The sequence below is a fragment of the Colius striatus genome, chromosome 10 (assembly GCF_028858725.1).
Source record: "Colius striatus isolate bColStr4 chromosome 10, bColStr4.1.hap1, whole genome shotgun sequence".
NCBI lineage: Eukaryota > Metazoa > Chordata > Aves > Coliiformes > Coliidae > Colius > Colius striatus.
The window spans coordinates 29,652,624-29,670,833 of NC_084768.1; the positions used below are offsets into that span (position 1 = coordinate 29,652,624).

General features: G+C 38.6%; 2 protein-coding genes across 12 annotated transcripts in view; one reads left to right on the top strand and one right to left on the bottom strand.

Annotated features, from left to right (window-relative positions):
- PRDX1 (peroxiredoxin 1) overlaps nt 1-18,210 on the top strand; it is a 354,386-nt gene that overhangs the window by 140,602 nt on the left and 195,574 nt on the right. The window lies entirely within an intron of this gene.
- The window catches only part of MAST2 (microtubule associated serine/threonine kinase 2), a 190,336-nt gene that overhangs the window by 107,800 nt on the left and 64,326 nt on the right, over nt 1-18,210 (bottom strand). For all 11 annotated transcript variants that reach the window (XM_062003288.1, XM_062003286.1, XM_062003282.1 and 8 more), the window contains one exon: nt 1,391-1,422. In XM_062003288.1, the coding sequence (XP_061859272.1) occupies nt 1,391-1,422 (32 nt within the window). The remainder of the gene's footprint in view (nt 1-1,390; nt 1,423-18,210) is intronic.

Below are 18,210 nucleotides of genomic sequence, written 5' to 3' on the forward strand. Positions count from 1 at the left end.
GTAGAAGAAAACTAAAGTGAAGTAATGAAAACTGAAGGTGTTAAGTCAATACAGAAACAAAACATTCAGCCATTGGGTTTAGTCACTACAAAATAAAACACTAGTCGTTTGAAGCAGCTCATTTGTATCTCAGATATTTCAAATGGAAATCTATGAATGGTTTTGCATCATACCCACCTCCACGCTTGAATGAGGAAAGGGTGTGCCTCTGGCATCCTCAATTTCAACTCCAAAAGTTTTGTACAAAAATATCTAAGTTACACTAAACAAAAAACTTACTGATAACCCATTGCTCCACCATTTGTTCAAAGAACTTTCACAGTCTTCCAATTACGAACACCACCTTTCATAAATTTCTACCAAATACAGATTATTCAGCCTTTAAGACATACTAGTTAAAGGAAAAAAACCATCCAGTGTCTCATGTTCTTTAAATAACTCACTGACTGTTCTACCACTGTCATATGAACTAAACAAAGAGGTCTGGTCATGCCCCATTTTTAAAAAAAGGTCTTTGATCCTCTGTATTGTTCAGCCCTGAATCACTGGCACTGCTCAGCATTTTCCAAACACTGTTTCTTATACAAAGAGGATAGCTTACACCAAAAGACTGAAAATCATTTCTCTCTCTAACCAGAAACCTGAGGAAGAAAGGTTATATGCTTTTGTGAGCTTCGTATCTGTGGTCTACAAAAGCTTTGGGAAACAAAGATAAATCACAATGCAACAGCAAGCAGTACAGAAGCTTTATCTTTTACATAACGCAATCAATAACAGAATTTCTTCAACTGTAAATCCATAAGCCTAGCAGAAGCCAAGCTCTCATAATGTCACTGAAACACAAGTTAGTTCACTGAAATTCTTTAAACATCGAAACATTTCCTTTAAATTGCTATTTATTTAAACCACATGCTTAAAATCCTGCTTTTCCCCACATTTGCTACTTTGTCGAAATAATTCTATTCCACTGAGTGATCCACAAACACCCGACCTGCACGGCCCAGGAGCTATGTACTCAGACTTCTGTCAACAGACTGTTTGAAGAGCAGTGATCAAAGCTGTCCATATCACATAAATAATCAGTGACTTCTGGAGTCACTTCAGTGATGTCAGTGCAAGCAACACTCAACACCACAGCTACTTCCATATCAGGATCGGCTCCAGCTGATAATTAGAAGTAAGCTTACACTACCAGCTTTTTCCTACTGTACTTAAGGAAATGAATAGAAGCTTCAGTCTCAGAGAAATGCAAGGTAGCTGTTTCCAAGTGCATGACAGATTGTTGAGAATGACAACAGAGAAAACAGAGTATCTGCCCATTTCAATGATTCCTGCAATTGAACAGCTATATATGTTCAAAACAAATCGAGTGATGAACAATGATACTTACAAGCTTCCTCTTCTGGGAAGACTGAGCTCCTTCTGGAAAAAAAGAGAATGAAAACCTTGAGTTAATTTTATTTATTATATATTGCTCATTTATTTATCAATACATGTCCAAGGCCAAATGAATAAAATCCTGACCATTTCCAAATGCATGTTCAGTGTAGAACTGTGCACAGCACTGCTGTGCCTAAGAGGTGACTCTGCACACGTTCAGAGCAGAGTAGAATGGGCCACAGAAGTGATGCATTTTGTCTGAATAATCATTGCCTTTGCAGTCACAAAATTGTAATCACTCAGAGCAAATCTAGCTTTGAAATTCAAGCCCAAACATAGATGAGGCAGTAATTAATTCTGTCCTACATATCCCATCAGCATCACAGCCAAACCTCTTCCAGCAGCGTGGTGCACAATATGCCCAGCATCTGCTGCACCTATGCTCTCACATTCTCACCAAAAGCAAAATGTTATGCGACAGACAGGCTTTTAGGGTGGAGTTTGTGGGTTCTTTTCCAAACATAGGCATTGCTGATGCTATATGTTATCACAAAAAGTCTGAGGCCAATGAGACACAACTCCCACTTGCACCAAAGCAGCAAAACCAAAATAAGCCCGGCAATGTTAATGTTTTTATTTAAGTAGATAGACCATGAACACCCAGACGGCACGGACGGGGATGGAGAACGAAACCATCGCACAGCCAGCAGCCGTCTTTGTGCTGTTCGTGCCGCCTCCACCCCAGCGCCCGCGGCCGCCGGGCCCTGCGCTCCCGCGGGGTGCCGCTAGATGGGAGACGGAGCCCGCCCGCCGCACGGGCCAAAAGGAAGAGGCTGCCCTGCTTTTCCCTTCACACTCCACGTAACACAAAGAAAACGCTAACAGATTTCCCTTCCGAGCTGGCGGGACTGGGGAAGGAGAGGGCAAGCGGGCAAGACCTGGGGAACGGCCCCGAGCTGGTCTGGGGCTGCTGCACTGCGGCTTTGGCACAAAAATGGGAAGGAACAGCAGAGCCAACTCCAACTTCTCCGTTTCAGAATACTCATCTAGGTGCTGTGGTTTTCATCCCCACTAAGGAAACAATGTCACTTCGATAAACCAAATCCATACAATCTGGTACCTTCTTTTCCACATTTAGTTACAGACTGTGTGTCGATTTAAATGATCAACAATGTTATTGACAACCTGCTCTGTGAAGTAACACGCTGGACATTGTAACACGAGGTTTTTCAAAGACACCAAAGAGCTACAGCTACTAGAACAACAGCAACAAAAATCATCAAATCTTAAATGTACTGTTATTATTTTCAAGTATGAGTTCTCTGCAATTTGAAATTTCATTACAGTTTAACTCCGCTGAGCAAATTTCACGTGTGAATTATCACAAGGCTGACAGCTTACAGCATCGAGAAATAAATTCCTGTCATCAGACAAACTTGTCAAGATCTAATCAAAACACTTCAAGTATGTAAGATAATAAATCATTAGCATCTATAACAGGTTGTGTGGTTTACATTCTAAAAAGGTATTTCTTCCACTCTCATTTGTTATAAAGAATTAAAGTCTCCAACTGTGAAGCCTACGTAGCAATGATAGTTTATTGCCACTACAAATGGATAAATGGCTAAGATACAGTTATTATATATATCATTCTGTTTGTGTATATGACTTATACATGCATATACATCCCTTGCATCACATGAGCAGATGTATTTAATTGATCCTCTTTAAAGAAGATCTGATATAACAAAGGTGCTGAGCAGAGGGTACGTTTCCCATTCACTCCAACATTGCCAAAGCCCCCAGAAATGTTCACAATGAATTCATAAAGCTCTGGAATTTCATGGTACTGGATGAAAACAGTGACCTTTCAATCTCTTTATCTACCTTCTAATTTTTGAGCTTTTAGGGTTCATGTTTGTAAGCTTTTCCTGGACATATACCATTGGAATCATGAGCCAGTAACAAGAGCAGACAAACCTTCTCCTTTCCTCTACTGTACACTTGTTTTCCCTCACACGATATTGCCTTTCAATACTTCCTATGATGTAGCTAATTCAGGATTAAATGCATGCAAGGTTAAAGGAAGGACTGACTTGGTCTTTGTTCCTGAAACTCTTTGAAATCTGTCATCGACTGAGTTTCCAAACAAGGAAGGAAAAAAGTACTAACAGATGACATCTCAATGCAACTGAAATATAATTCTATCCATGAAGCAATTGTTTTCATGCTGCACCTCCAGCTTGACAAACACAGCACAGCTGTGGAATCAATAGGCAACAGTTCAAATTTAACACCTCTGCGGTCTTGACAACAAAGAGCACAATCAAAGCAATCAATTTTTATACCTGTTGTTCCATTACGCTTCATTTCATGTTAGTCTTAAAAGCCCCTTCAAAAACTCTCTCAGCTGTGCACCAAGCCATGCCCTGGCTCCCGCAGCACTTCTCCCGTCCTTTGGAGAAATGCCAAACCTGAACCCTCCCAGTGATTCATCCTTCTCTGCTTCTCCAGAGCAGGGCTGTAACAACACTTCTTCTTCAGATCCTCCAAACCAGACCATGAACGGTGAGCCCAAAGCAAAAGCATCAGAGCTGAAAGTTACACAGCTGCGGGCAGCATCATTATCAGCTTTGCCTGTCCTGAGTCACCGCTGAGTTAGTACCTAAAAAAGTTACATACCAGAGAAGAAGAAAGAAAATGCCTGGAGATGGAAGTAAGGAGACAGCAAACTCCATAAATAAATGACGGTGTGTTTCAGGGCACCTGTTTGAGGATGGTCACTGACAGGAGAACTTTGCAGATCTTCAGGTATAGCACAGGCGATGAAAATGCCTATCAGAGATGGGGATACACTCACAGGGTGGAGACTCAGTTGGGTCTTAAGATGGCTTAACACTTTGATGTGTGCAATACTGAAACTATAAAGGTTAATGGTACCCTATAAAGGTGAAACTCTCCTCAAAATCAGTCCTGTAGCAAAGCTTAAATGTTTTAGGTAGTAAATGACGAGGGAGGTGGTTTGACTAACTCCACAAAGGAGTTTGGCATTATAATTTCTATGTATCTCAGAAAAAGGAATCACTTTTAACAGGTAAGATAACTGATAAAAGAATGCTGAGCTGTGACTACTTGGTCTGAAACAGTTTATAGGGTGTAGCTGTAATCTTTTAAGTAAATACAGTAGTTTACCTTAAAGGACATTTTTCATTTAAGACCACCCTTCTGATGAGAACAACACATGAACATGCAAGATTTCAAACTGCCTCTTCTGACAGCACATCTGCCTCCCTGAGCCCTTGTGCTGCCAGTACTTATATATATTACCATCATTATTTCAGCCAGCCTCCATGCCACCTGCTCTCTCAGTCATCAAAATAGATGCTTACATTTTATTTACATGAAGTGATAAATAGCATAAAGTATCTGAAAAGATTGTTGCACATTATTCACATGGAACTTTAAGTGGAAACAAGTAACTACTTTCACAAATCTTAAAAAATAAGAAGTGTATTAAATCCTGCAGTACCCAAATTACAGAACAGACTGTTCTGAAAGTTAATTTTTTGTATCAGTTCCATATTTCAAGGCATAATTATTAAACAGGCAGCACTACAAAAGGAGCAGCAGATTTTCAGATAACTAGTCAAAAATTAACCTTGGAAGAGAAATTCAGCATCATGGAATTTATAAAAGGCTGGTTTGAATACCTTCTCTCAAAACAGTTCCTTATATCTTAAGTTTTTATATCTGCATGATCTGAGATGAAATTCAGTTGGACACTGTAACATGCTATGGTTTAAGTTTCACAAAAGGTCTGGATGCTCCCTGGACCCAGCATTTTTTACTATTTTGAATATTTTAAGCATTATTATTCTGTTACTTAATATATTGTTTACAGGAAAGATACTGAAAATTAATTCTCTTGGGATCTTTTGTATACAAAAATTGTCCCTGGAAACAGGAATGTTTCAGGCAGCAGAAAGAGTGCTGGCTTGTTGTATACATATATGAACACAATATGAAACAGAATTAAAGTCTGGAAACCTATTTGTTCATTGACCCACCATACAACCCGTATCTCAAACAGATCTGTTATGTTATAAAAGTGTGAACAAAACAGGAGCCCATCACTCAAAATTGTCATTTTCTCTCAGTCTTGTAATTTGTCCTTGAATATGTAGCTGCACGTATGGCACAGACCCAGAGGCAAAGTTGGATGCTAGAAGCTGCACTGATGGCAGCTTAAATGTAGTCCTTTCAAATTAGAGCGAGAACCATCGCTACACTCAGGATGTTCCATATTTTTGCCAGAGCAGACAGCATGATTCCTGTGACTGCCTTTGACCTTGGCTTTCTTGCAAGGTAGCTCACTATCATAGCAGCTGGGACAATAGACAAATATTTTCACAGATATAACAGTAAATACTTTTCAGTTAATATTTCACAGATGATGAAATTCCTCCGACACTCATTGACCTGCTACCACGCACTCATGTTTTAATACTTTTCCTTTGCTGACTACATTTGCTTTAGGGTATAACTCCCAACCAGCAGGAGATAAATTAAATCTCTTTCTATACACAACCATTTGCATTGCAGAAATGATATAATGGCGGTTGGAATCTCCAGTTCTGATGGAAAATACAACCTGGCCACACAAGGGCAAACTGTAATCCATCCATCAGATTAACCAGAAGGATTTTTTTCATGGTGATTAGAAAAACCACCCCACACTAAGCTTCTCTTTCTCCCATCAGAATCTGTCAAGAAAAATAATTTCCTCCTTTTCACCACATCATTGTCAATGGTTATTAAAAACAGCACTTCTCAATTTCTCTCTCTAGAAATTATTGTTTCCCAAACTCATCAGCAAAGAATTTTAAACAGCAACACTAAAACCATATCTGTATTGAATGTCAGCAAAACCTATGGAATATGCTGCAGATATTTTCTCAAATTTACCAGCTTTTTAAGAAACTAAATTCAGGGTCATACTGTTAGATCATCTGCTTAGCTACAGAGATGCTTAAAACACAGAAAATGAATACCCAAGCTCTTCGTGCTATCGTTTAAAATACCGAGGGGACATCGAGTTTAATTCCTGGTCTTTTCTCTACACTGTACAAAATGTATGCCTGCAATCATGGATATCCTAAGATATCCATGGACAGCTTAATGCTAATGCATTCTCCCATATTCTCAGTACCAGCCAAACTGCCTGCAACCACCCTTTCCTAAGAAATCTCATCTCTGTGGTGACAGCGTGCCAGAGCCTTCAGGACAATGTGTGTGGCAGCAAAATGAATAACAGTATACCTGTTCATTCAGTGTTACCCTAAACACATCATAAGTTCAAAGCAAATTAAATCATAGAATCATAGAATGGTAGGGGTTGGAAGGGACCTTTAGAGATCATCTAGTCTACCCCCCCTGCAGAAGTCGCATAGGAACATGTCCAGGCGGGTCTTGAAGACCTCCAAAGAAGGAGACTCCACAATCCCTCTGGGCAGCCTGTTAAATGTATTTATTTGGATTCATTCTCTACCTCAACAGAAGTAACGTGTCAGTGAAAATGTTGTTTGCAAAGTATATTAACATATAAAACCAAATGAGGAAAAAACCCTCAGCTGTCTAACAGGTGACCTTATTTCTCTAAATAACTCGTCTACATTAGTCTTCAAACCCACAGGTCACACATAAGCCAATGAAGCATTTAAATGTTTTTAGTATCTTCCAGCCTTTCTCTCTTTTTTTCAGCTTGGAAATCTCTTATCAGACAGAAAAAGGGGAAAAAAAGGAAGAAAAAAGGAAGGAGAAGAAGAAAAGAAGCCTCTGGGTTTGTTTCAAATCACAGTTACTACAGAACAAAACCAAGCTAAGGGCCCTTTAAACACACAGTAAATTCTTTTCTCTCCCCCACTAGCCCTCCTGCCTTTGTTGGCAAAGCTAAGGATCCAGGTCACATCTGTGCATTAACCTGTCAAGAATATATGCCTCCAACAGTTGCCCACTAACCTCTCATATCACTTAACCTCAGGGCTTTCCAGGAGATTGAGATTTTCAGTTACTCGACCTAAATTAATTCCAGGATATATCTCAAAACAGACAAGAATTCCCACTTTCCTCAAGATTATTTTCAGTGCTCACTTCTTTATACATACATATATTTTAGTAAGCTGAAGTGTCTACTCCATATATTCTCCGTTACATCATGTTTTCAAGCCCAAAATACAACATTACATAGTACAGCAGGGTTGGGGCTAGACTGAACCTGCTCATGGTAACAAACATGACTGAAAACCACACATCACTGACAGTAAAAACAATGCATGCAAACCACATTCCCAAATGGGTGAATGAAGAGCTGCCCAACGCCAGGAATAACCCAGCTGCCACAGCTGAGCTACAGATGATGTGAGAAGTGTCTTCAGGCATGGTCAGGGTGGCAAGCACACACACCCCACTAGCCAGAGCGACGAGTGACTTTCAATTCCCCAGGTCTCCTTTCCCTCCACAGGATTCATTCCTATCTCTTATTTGGGACACAGGATCACTCTAATTTAATTCTGTCAGTCATGCAGCCATCTCTTTGTTTTCATACTAAAGAAAATGGCTTGTTTCATACTCCATCCCAAGCCTTTTGGCTGAGGTTAAACAGGCTTAATTTTTAAAGACAATCTCTGAGGCCCCTGGTCACCTCAGGAATAGCAGGTATGGTAACTCAGCTGCTCAATCCTTAGATGTCATCAAACTAATTTACTATCAACTCAATTGGTTTCCTCAAGACAAAAAAAAACCTGGAGCAGCAGCCCTTTTCAAACACACTTGCCAAACTTCTCTTTAAATGATACATGGCACATAAAAGATTATGTTCTGAAGATGTAATTTCATTAGCAGCAAAAAGTAAATTTAAAGACTACAGCTTGAATTTTGCAAGCTGATCCTAGATGTAGCACAGAAAAAACAGCATAGTACAAGAAAAAAACCCTGTAAATTTGGTCTCATAAGAGACAATCCATAAATTGCAACAGCTTCAGAAGACCACTATGATAATTTACTCCCCAAAATAAGCAGTAACAGCTAGTTAAAATGTATGTATGGATCAACAAAACAAAAAGCAAGATGCCTGGTAGTGCTTTGGTAAATAAAAGCCAGGTTATACTTAAACCTGAGAAATCAGACCCTTAATAAATGCTCCAAACCTTCCTTATATGCATTATATTTTTGCACAAATTAGCCTAAGGGAGACAGAATATTGAGAGGAATGAAGTGCAAAGCTTAGACACCTCATTAATCTCCCTCATTACTCAATTCTAGTTTTAGAAGACCATGGAGTAGATTCCTGATCCACCTTGTGTGTGGGAACAGCCTGCCTAGCACAAAAGAGCCATCTGAAATAATGGGAGTAACTGCTCAAAATTCTCTTTCATTTTGTCAGACCACACCAGTTTCAGAAACTTAAGTCAAGAGATCATGTTCTAAAAACTTCTGGAAAAGGCAGAAAAGAGTGTCATCTTGGGGACATAGGGGACTGCAGCTGTAATGCTATTGTTAGAAACTGCTTTTAAAATTACTCTGTCTTGACTTGCACCAAGAATTCCTTCAAGACTGGGCATGCAACGATCACAAGGAAACAGTCACAGCTGCTAAAAATGCCAGGACCATTACAAATAAACAAATCCAGTTTTCTTCTCTCCCTTGTTGGCTTGTACTAATATTAATCTATGATTAGGTCACCCATCATTTCTACCATACATGCATCTACTCCCTAAAAGGCTGTTTGTGAAAGAATTGACAGCTGACATCGAGGCTAACTGACCCTCAATTTTATTTATAAAACCCTTTAAACTTCCTTTATTGAACTTGAAACTGAACAATCAAGCCCAGCATAATTGTGAGTTTGGAGACCCTTATGGTTTATCCTACATAAAAGTTATACAACACATGAAAATTCATGGACCTGCTCACCAGCTCGTATCCATCTAGTGCACTGTTAATACAAACTGTGAACAAAGAAAATTATATTGAAATACAATGGCTGAGAGAATCTGCAGTACTGCAGTTGAACCAAGGAGAGACAGATGGTCAGCTCAGTATTAACATCAGCAGCAGGTATCCCCCAACAGTCCAAAAGGTTCTGTTTGTTCTGTCAGGTTGGTTTCTCATTGACTCCTCAGTTGTAAAGTATTTGGAAGCAGACAGGCAGAAATGAGGTTTTGTTGGTTTTTAAGAGGCATATCTCCAACTGCTTTGTTAATGTTAGGCTAAGACTTTTGACACATGAACAGAATTTTGCAGTCTCCCAAGATAGATGGACAGCTTGGCAATCCCTGAAATACAAACACATTTCCCAATAGTAAAGCTCTGGAGGAAGGTCCTAGGGGGGAGAAATGTTTCCATTCCTCAAAACACCTCAATAAAGGAGATGTCTCTTGCCATTCTTCCCTGAAGCTGCAGCAAGTCCATTCCACATAGACCACGTGAAAACACTCTCAGAAATTGAAAGCATAAACAATCAATTTTAAAGATATTTAGTAATTAGTTCTAAAAGGAATTCCAAGCATATAAAGCTTCCTTGCCTTCATCTAGCTTATGACTGATAGCATCTGTAACCTCATGAGGCATCCATTAAGTTCAGTAGTTAATTACATCTGCTCTGACTGGACATTATTTACAGAACAAGCAGATGTAATTCTTCATTGCTTTGCTAGTCTACGTGAGCCACTTCAGCTTACCTCTCTCAAATCACTACTGCTCAACAGAAGCAGGGAAGGAAGGACAGGCAAAGGATGCTCTGATCATTTCTTGCAAAGCTCATCATTCACTGAATGAAGAAATCCATGCACTGAGCACCAAGTCAAAATTTGGAATAACCAGATGCCAGACAACATTTAGATCTTTGTAAGCAGACAACACAATTTTAACTTCTCTTTTAGCCCTCAAAAGTGAACAGTCTCTCATGCTGAATGTTTATATCTGCTGGGCTCCAAACCACAGCCAAACTGGAACACAAAACCTTGACAAGAGTGATGAAAGAAAGGGCTCTGTTGGTTCATTCCCAGATCATAAATATTTTTAACAGCAAAAACAAATAGCTACAGAAGGTCTACATCTGTATTATGTGTATAGGAAGATATTCATCCCCTGGAAATACAAGGTGTTTATACACTTAGTATGACTCATGTCAGAGTTATAACAAAGTATTTCTACAACTACCTTTTTATAATTAGTTCCTGAAAACCACATTTTCAGTGAAAAACAAACATTAAGTTGAGACGTGCTTTCCTACCCTCTCTTTCACATCTACTTTCAAACAGATATTTTATCTGCTTAAGAATATTTAAATTAAACATAAAGACAAATTTTAAAAGGCAATTAAAACATCCTCTCTATTTTGGTGAGGTAGAACTGTAATAACCACTAAGTTTACCCTAATTTTCAAGTTTTACTCTCAAACTATCATAATTTCAAGGGAACAATGCAGCCTGTCACATTCACATGTGTCAGTGCTCCGAGGTGAAATATAATATGGAAAACTGTAAGTGGTGCTAGGCCAAACCCAAGGTTAAATTAAAGATCAAACCAAGTGTAGTGAAAGGCTTATACTGGTGTATGCAAGGCAATCTTCAGGCTTAGAGGAGGTGGAACATATCTCAGAAAGCAACATCTATTCCTTTCAAAAAGAAAGATGGCAGAGCTGGGAAGCATGGGCACTGACCGACCTCACCCCAGGGGTACACTTTTAAATAACCACATCCAGTCATCTCCTTCAGGTACATTAAAAAATGTGCAAACATCAAGTAAACTAAAGGTTTTGGATCACTGAGATTTCTCATATGAAAAAGCATGTCATACAACACCTTTCACAGATTTGTTTCTGAACAGCCTCACAGCTGGATAATTCAGGCTTACTTGGTGCCAAGAGATCTGTTTCAGAGTAAAGGAAAATTCACTCCCAATTAAGGGACTGGTAAAATACAGACACTCACTCCCAAAGCACAGATTTGAGAAACTGCAGACTGGGCATAATGACTTTTAGTTCTGATGGACGATTAGTGTGCTCTGTAATGGACTGACAGAAACAGCTGATTCTATTACAAGGACATGTTCTGGCTAGGATTTTCTTTCTGTTGCATTTAAATTATAAATACGAACTCTCTTGAAAATATATGAAGAAAAAAGACATTAATCAATCTCTAAGACTTCTGTCTTCTGTCCTTTACCATACTTTAAATTAGAACAAACACTGACTTCATCCCCAGGAAAAGCCACTCAGGTACCAAGGGCTGTCTGTACTGTCATTACTCTTCCACACTGTCAAGCACACAGTTCTCTTCATTCTCTATGTCTTTTGGGGGAAACTGCAAAGCTTTTTTAATATGGGTGTTGGCTTCAAAGGCAGGTTTTAAGGTATATTTCTGTTTGTACTTAAGGGTACAGAGGAAGTTTCTGAAGTCTTTGCAAGGGCTGCAAATTTACTAGAAATTGTCATTGAACAGTCCTCTAAAGAGGATTTGAGAAGGGGCTTCTCTTAAACCTGACAGGTCTCACAACAGCTAGTCTAAACAATGTCCATGTGCACCCTTCAGGTGCAATTCAATGGATAGTTCAAGCATTCAGCTTGCAATAGCTCCTGGGGATTCAGTCTTTAATACACAGGTTTTAACTCTTTAACTCAACATCAGGAGAACTAGAATACCAGAATCAAAGTCCCTGCTTCTCTGATACACATGGTACACTCTACTCAAAGCCCTACATACTTGAAAGAAAGAGCAGCCTGTAAACCATGTAACAGGTACATTTTTCGTATGTCAAAACAATTAAGTACAAAAGCAGTGCAAGCACCTAAAAACCAGCTGTATATCTCTGCACAAGCTTTCTCACTGTGTCTTTTCTGAAAGTTTTGTTGCAGTTTTCTTTTGCCTACCCCACAATGTCAACAGCTCCAATTCAATAGCTTTTCTCAAGTAGAAGTTACAATTTTTATGTGTTCCCCATGTATATTAGAAGACATTTTATACAAAGGATATTTGTTGTAGATGTGAAACTGCTCAATTTTTATGATGCCTGCTAACGAGAACAGAATTTTTATAAGATTTTTCATTGAACATTTTTGTTTGAGTGTCCAAACTCCAAAAAAAAAGCTAAAAAGATAAAAGTTTACTGAGCATCTGTGAAGAAATAACCTAAATAGCTTGCACAGACTCAAGATTTAACTTTCCAATAGCAACCTTCTGCCTACGTGTTCTTTAGCATAGTAAGTTGTCTTATCCATTAAGAAAATCCTTTACATGTTTAATTCGTTGGTCCCTATATAAACATTGATTTTCTCTCAGCCAGTGCTATCCCAAGATGTACTGGTGCTCACCAAATTCTCACAAGAGAAATATGACCTCAGCAGCCAAAACCAAGGATTATTAAAAGAATTGAAGTGACTCTACAAAATCATGCTTTCCACATGCAAAAAAACCAACTTAAGTTCCTTCATTCTCCTCTAAACTTAAATTCTGTGACAACTGATATTTCAATAAAACAATTTAGAAATTGATAAAATAGTTCCAACATATTCTGACTAAAACAGGATCAAAGCTCTTTTAATATATTGTTACTTTTTGATTTCTCATGAAGTAAAAGCTCAACAAAGAAAAGATTGTGATTCCCATTTGAATCCTATTCTTAAGGCCAAAACATTACACCAAACTCACCGCTGCATTTTAAGCGTTTCACTTCACTTAAGATGAAAAATACCTCCTTCAAACATGATATTTTGGGATTTAAGGGTTTCTTTTTAGTACAAACTTCTTATTTGTTGAATTCAGATTTTTAACATCAGAAAGCAAAACTACCATCCAGCTCAGAAATTACAGATGACAGGCTATAGGAGAAATTATATCATGTACATTAACCCAAAGCAACCCCAGTGCAGCTTCTTGGGTTCGTGCAGATTTACATATATGCTAAGTGACACTTTAGACTTAACATCTTCAATGATCTTTTCTCACTTACATGATTAAAAAAAGCAAATTACAGGTAACACTCTTGGGGTTTTTTTCCACTGTTATTAATTCCCCACTGCCTTCTTAAATAATTAATTAGACTGTGATTTTTTTTTCTGCCCATCATTTCTTTTTATTGAAGTATTTATCTTGGAAACAAATTAAAACATCAGCTTGATAGTTATCAAAAAAAAATACTGAGATGGCTCACACGGAGACAAGAACCACCAGAGATTTGACCAAAAACCCCATGAATCTTCAGAGGAAAAAGCAGCTTTTCAGATGTTCTAAGTCTTACTTAGATGAGCCCCTGGGAAAGTACATTGCTTTGTTAACATGGTGTTGGAATATTTTTCAGCTGGAGGTAAAGCAACTCTAATCACACTCCATCCCCCACCTGAAGCTGTAAGAAGCTAGCCAGCATTTATGCCAAGTCTGCTTAAACTGCAATGTACAACTTGCTTTAAAAAAGAAGTAAAATCAATAGACATTATGGCTACTTACTTAAAAATCAATAGACATTACAGATGAATAAAATATTCTTTTCATTTTCCCAATAATTCTAATTCAATATCTATAAGCCTCTGTACCCATTTAACATTAAATGCAGGTATGTAGTACTGTAAAATAAAGTAGAAAGTATTATTTGTAAAATAACTACTGAAAAGCACTAGACCTTATTCTCAGTCTTAATACTTCAGGTTTTGCTAATTTCAGTACACTTCAGTAGCATTCCACTGCCTGTTCAGTCCTAGAGAGATAAAGTGATAAATGACTGTCAAAAAGCTATTATTTTCAAAATTATATAGACACTTCACTGCAAAAATTTCCATTAATTCAAATGAGGAAAGTGAGAAACAAAGTTCATTATACTGTCTGAAAATCTGTATCTGTGGTTTCCTTCATACCTAACAGGCTTTTGCCTTCATAGATTCAGATATTCCCATCAAAGCAAATAAGCCTCTGAAGCTTGAGAAATGTAGGGAGGGAAAAAAAGGGCTCAAAGAGCCAACAGGCAAACAAAACAATATAATAGCAAGATACAGGAAAGGGAAATGAATCTGTCACGTGCAATATTGAGTGATGGAGCAAAGCAGAGCCTACAAATGACTGCATATTGGTTCTAGGAATCAAAAAAAAATAAAACAAAAGTATATTTGGCATCAACCAACCCCTGTGTGTAACAGCCATGCCACATATCTACCCACAGGAGGATAACCTATGCTATGGAGTTATCAGTGCCTGCTTTTCAGGAATGATGGATGATGATGTGTGGACAGGGAAGTGGCTCTGTACATGACGTTTACCAAGATAGAAATATTAAAGAAGAACAGCATCATGGAATTTCTTTGGGCAGGAACATGAGCCTGCAATAGCAAAATCCACAGTTCCAGGACTGTGCTATCAACTCTCAGATTTCAGTTGACAACAGAAAGAATATTTATTACGTAAGAAAATATTTGCTTCCTGTAAGACCAGTCTAAAGTACAAGAAGAGATGCTCTTTTGGATTTGTCTCCAGCCTTCTACATTGTAAATTTTTAGTACCCACAGCATAGTTCTGTCTTGGCTGAGATGCAGTACCCTGCAGTATGCCAGATGCCTGCAGTCCCAAAAGATTAATCAGCTCCCACTCCACCTAATCCCTTCTTTTTACTCCACTATGTCATCCACACACAGGGGCTGTCTACCAGTTCCCATGAATGGAGCTGGCAGGTATTACAGACAATGTTGTCACAGAAATCTTGTACTTCATTGTCCCACTTGGCAACCTGAAATTAGCTTCAAGAGTATCCCTCCTCAAACATCCTACATCAGAACTCCATTTAACTGCATTTACTAACAGTCTCTCCCGTTGTCACAACCAGCTTCTCCTTCTCCTTAGGGATCATTGCTGCAAGAGACTGCTCAGCACAGAAGAATACAGTGACAGCATCTAGGAGGCAGGTCTTGTCCATGCTTCACAGCAGGTTCCCCAAACCAAAAGCAGAGGCTGCCACAGTTAAGATGAGAGTACCCAATCATGTCTCTCTAATTTCAGTTACTTTCCTTTTAATAGAGTAAAACTGTTCTATTAGTGCTGTGAGCTGCTAGGAAGGTAGCACTGTACACACATACACATTAAAGGCCTGCTCCCTTACTGCATAATCATGTATTTTGCATTCTCTGCAGTAACCTCTCACTTACACAGTAGATTTTTACTTATATCTTGTGCTTTAAATGTGTTACTATTAGTTAAGCTTCTCCTTTAAATAAGTGATTAAGATTACTCTCTTCCCATCCTATTCTACTTGTATTAAGCAAATTAGGTGGGATATATCTAAAAGCATATTTGGTTTGTTGTTGGTTTCTTGGTGTGTGTTTTTTAATGTTAACTTGAGGCATTCTTTCCATCCAAGAATGACAAACTTTTTGTTGTCCCCTACTGACTGTACAAATTAGAAAATCCTGTAACTTTCACTCCTGCATCTCTGAATAGACCAGAAGTAAATTATTACAGCAAAATGTTAGGAGACCGTAAGGTTTTCCATTAATTCCCACATACAGTTAGTGGATAAAGCACAAAACCAAACATGTAGATTTTCTGTAAATCCCTGGCAGTGTGAAGAATTTATTAGGTGAGTGGTCAACACAATGCTAGAATCAATAGATTCACAACTAACTACTCATATACCCACGTAAGGCCAAACCAGCACTCATTTCAAAAAGGATAGAGAAGAAACTGTGAACACTTAACTGAAGACAATGTACAGCTGGAATCTGGAAAAAGAGGCAAACAAGCTGTTAGGCAGTGTCGAGAACATAATATGGATATTATTATAATGCCGTTAACGCAATCAGAAACACATCAGCAGCTATGATGCCATGTCTGGTTCTGGTCATGTCATTCACAAAGACAAATCCCAGACTCCTAGCAGACAGCCAGCTACTCTCCTTAAAATTCATTTTGCTATATAATAGATACTTGTGCCTGAAACTAGGAAAATAAACAGGCACCGACTTTAAGGAACAAGCTTTCAAAAGGCAGGAAATAACTTGTCCTTCTAACTCAAAGAAGAGACGTAGTTTCAAAGGTCTGCAGTGTGACAGCACAGGCATGAGTGGGACCTTCCATAGTTCATCAAGGAGCATCTCCAGTTCATCTAAAAGAAATGAATATTCAAACACTAGCAGCCACTATTTCAGCAAAAGAAGTCTTTGGCTGCAGTGAGGTTAGTCTCCTGGATTCACTGGGTAAAATCAAGTGAGAATTCCCATGGAAGTAAAGCTACTCAGAACAAAGGACAATGCTGGCACAAGAAATTATGCATACAAATGGGTGCATGTGAATGTGGTAGAAATGGACATTAAAAGTTTCTAGTTTTCAGAAGACCACACTTCTAAAACAGTATGAATACAGATTACAAAGTACCTACATTCTCCGTGGTCCTAAAGAGATACAACTGGGCAACGTATATATATTACTCCACACGTGTATACACACACAATTTCTATGAATACACACCCATACAAAGAAATGATCTCTTCCTGGGATAAATGGAAAGCTCACACATTTTCATTTGCACATATGCAAACTTCAAAGAAAACAGAAGAGCAAATTTTGGTGCAAGGCAGTGATGTAGCAGAGATTGTGGTATTACACCTTCTTTTCCAACTGAGTTTTCTTTGGAAAAACAAAAGGCTTAAAAAGCCACAGAATTCTGAAATGTGTTTTCTAGATGTGCAATTTATGGAAGCATTCAGAAAATAGCCTACTCTATATATATATATATCAGGCAAACTGCGAGAGCTTAGCACGAGAGGAATTTTCCTAATCTGCTTAAGGACAGGATTATTTTAGTGGCAACATGGCTGCTGCTTTCTGCCTGTGTTTCTCTGCACTAAGCCTGTTTGCTTTTTGTTTCCTGTTTAGTTTAATTCTATGGGGGGGATTAGTTGTTTTTTGCTTTTTCGCCCTCATGGTAGGATCGCTTTATTATCTGATTTTACGGCTGCCGTGGCCATTTTCTGTGGGGACACTTTTTTGTTTGTTTTGGGGCTCATCCTCGGTGAATCCTCTCTAGTTTCTTACATACAACCTTTTTGGCTTTACCCTCTGCTTCATTAATATGCTGTGCTACAGGTTACCTTCTAAGAGATCAGCTGCAAGACCATCAGTCCCAGTTTTCAGCAACTGAAGACTACAGAAGGATCTGCTTGCTGCTGATGCACTGAGGTCTGAGCTGAAATACTTCTTAAGCCACAACTGTGTTGTTTGGAATGAATGGAGCTAAATCACCACATCTCCACGAGTAGGAATCAAGCTTCTGAAGAAGGCAATGTGGATCAGGAATTCTTCCAGGAGAAGAAAGAGCTACCAAGAACCCAAAGGTTTTCTCATTTGCCTCTCATTCCACCAGCAACTATCATGAGCTGTTATTTCAGGTTTTGGCATCTCTAAACAATAATGGCTCTCACCACTGAAAAAGAATTACCAGCTTTATGTTAGTCAATGATAATATTTAATTTTGACTTGGTTATTAAATTTCATGTTACACACTTACAATATGGACTTTGAAAATGCATGGGCTTTGTAAATACATTAATACTACAGTAAAAGGAGAGTGGCAGGTGTCTCCTGATCAGTTTCTGAAGACCAAGATGCAAGCTTCATAAACTGAGAAAGAATTATTTCAGATCTAACACTGATTGCTGCCAATGTTGTTAATGCATCAGCATCTTGTATTATTTGTACTAATTCGGACTCTGTACTTTGGAGAAAGTGTTACTTTGTCCACCACTGGGGCACAAAGAGAGTCTGGCTAGTGAAAAGAATATTTCAAAGAATGCTA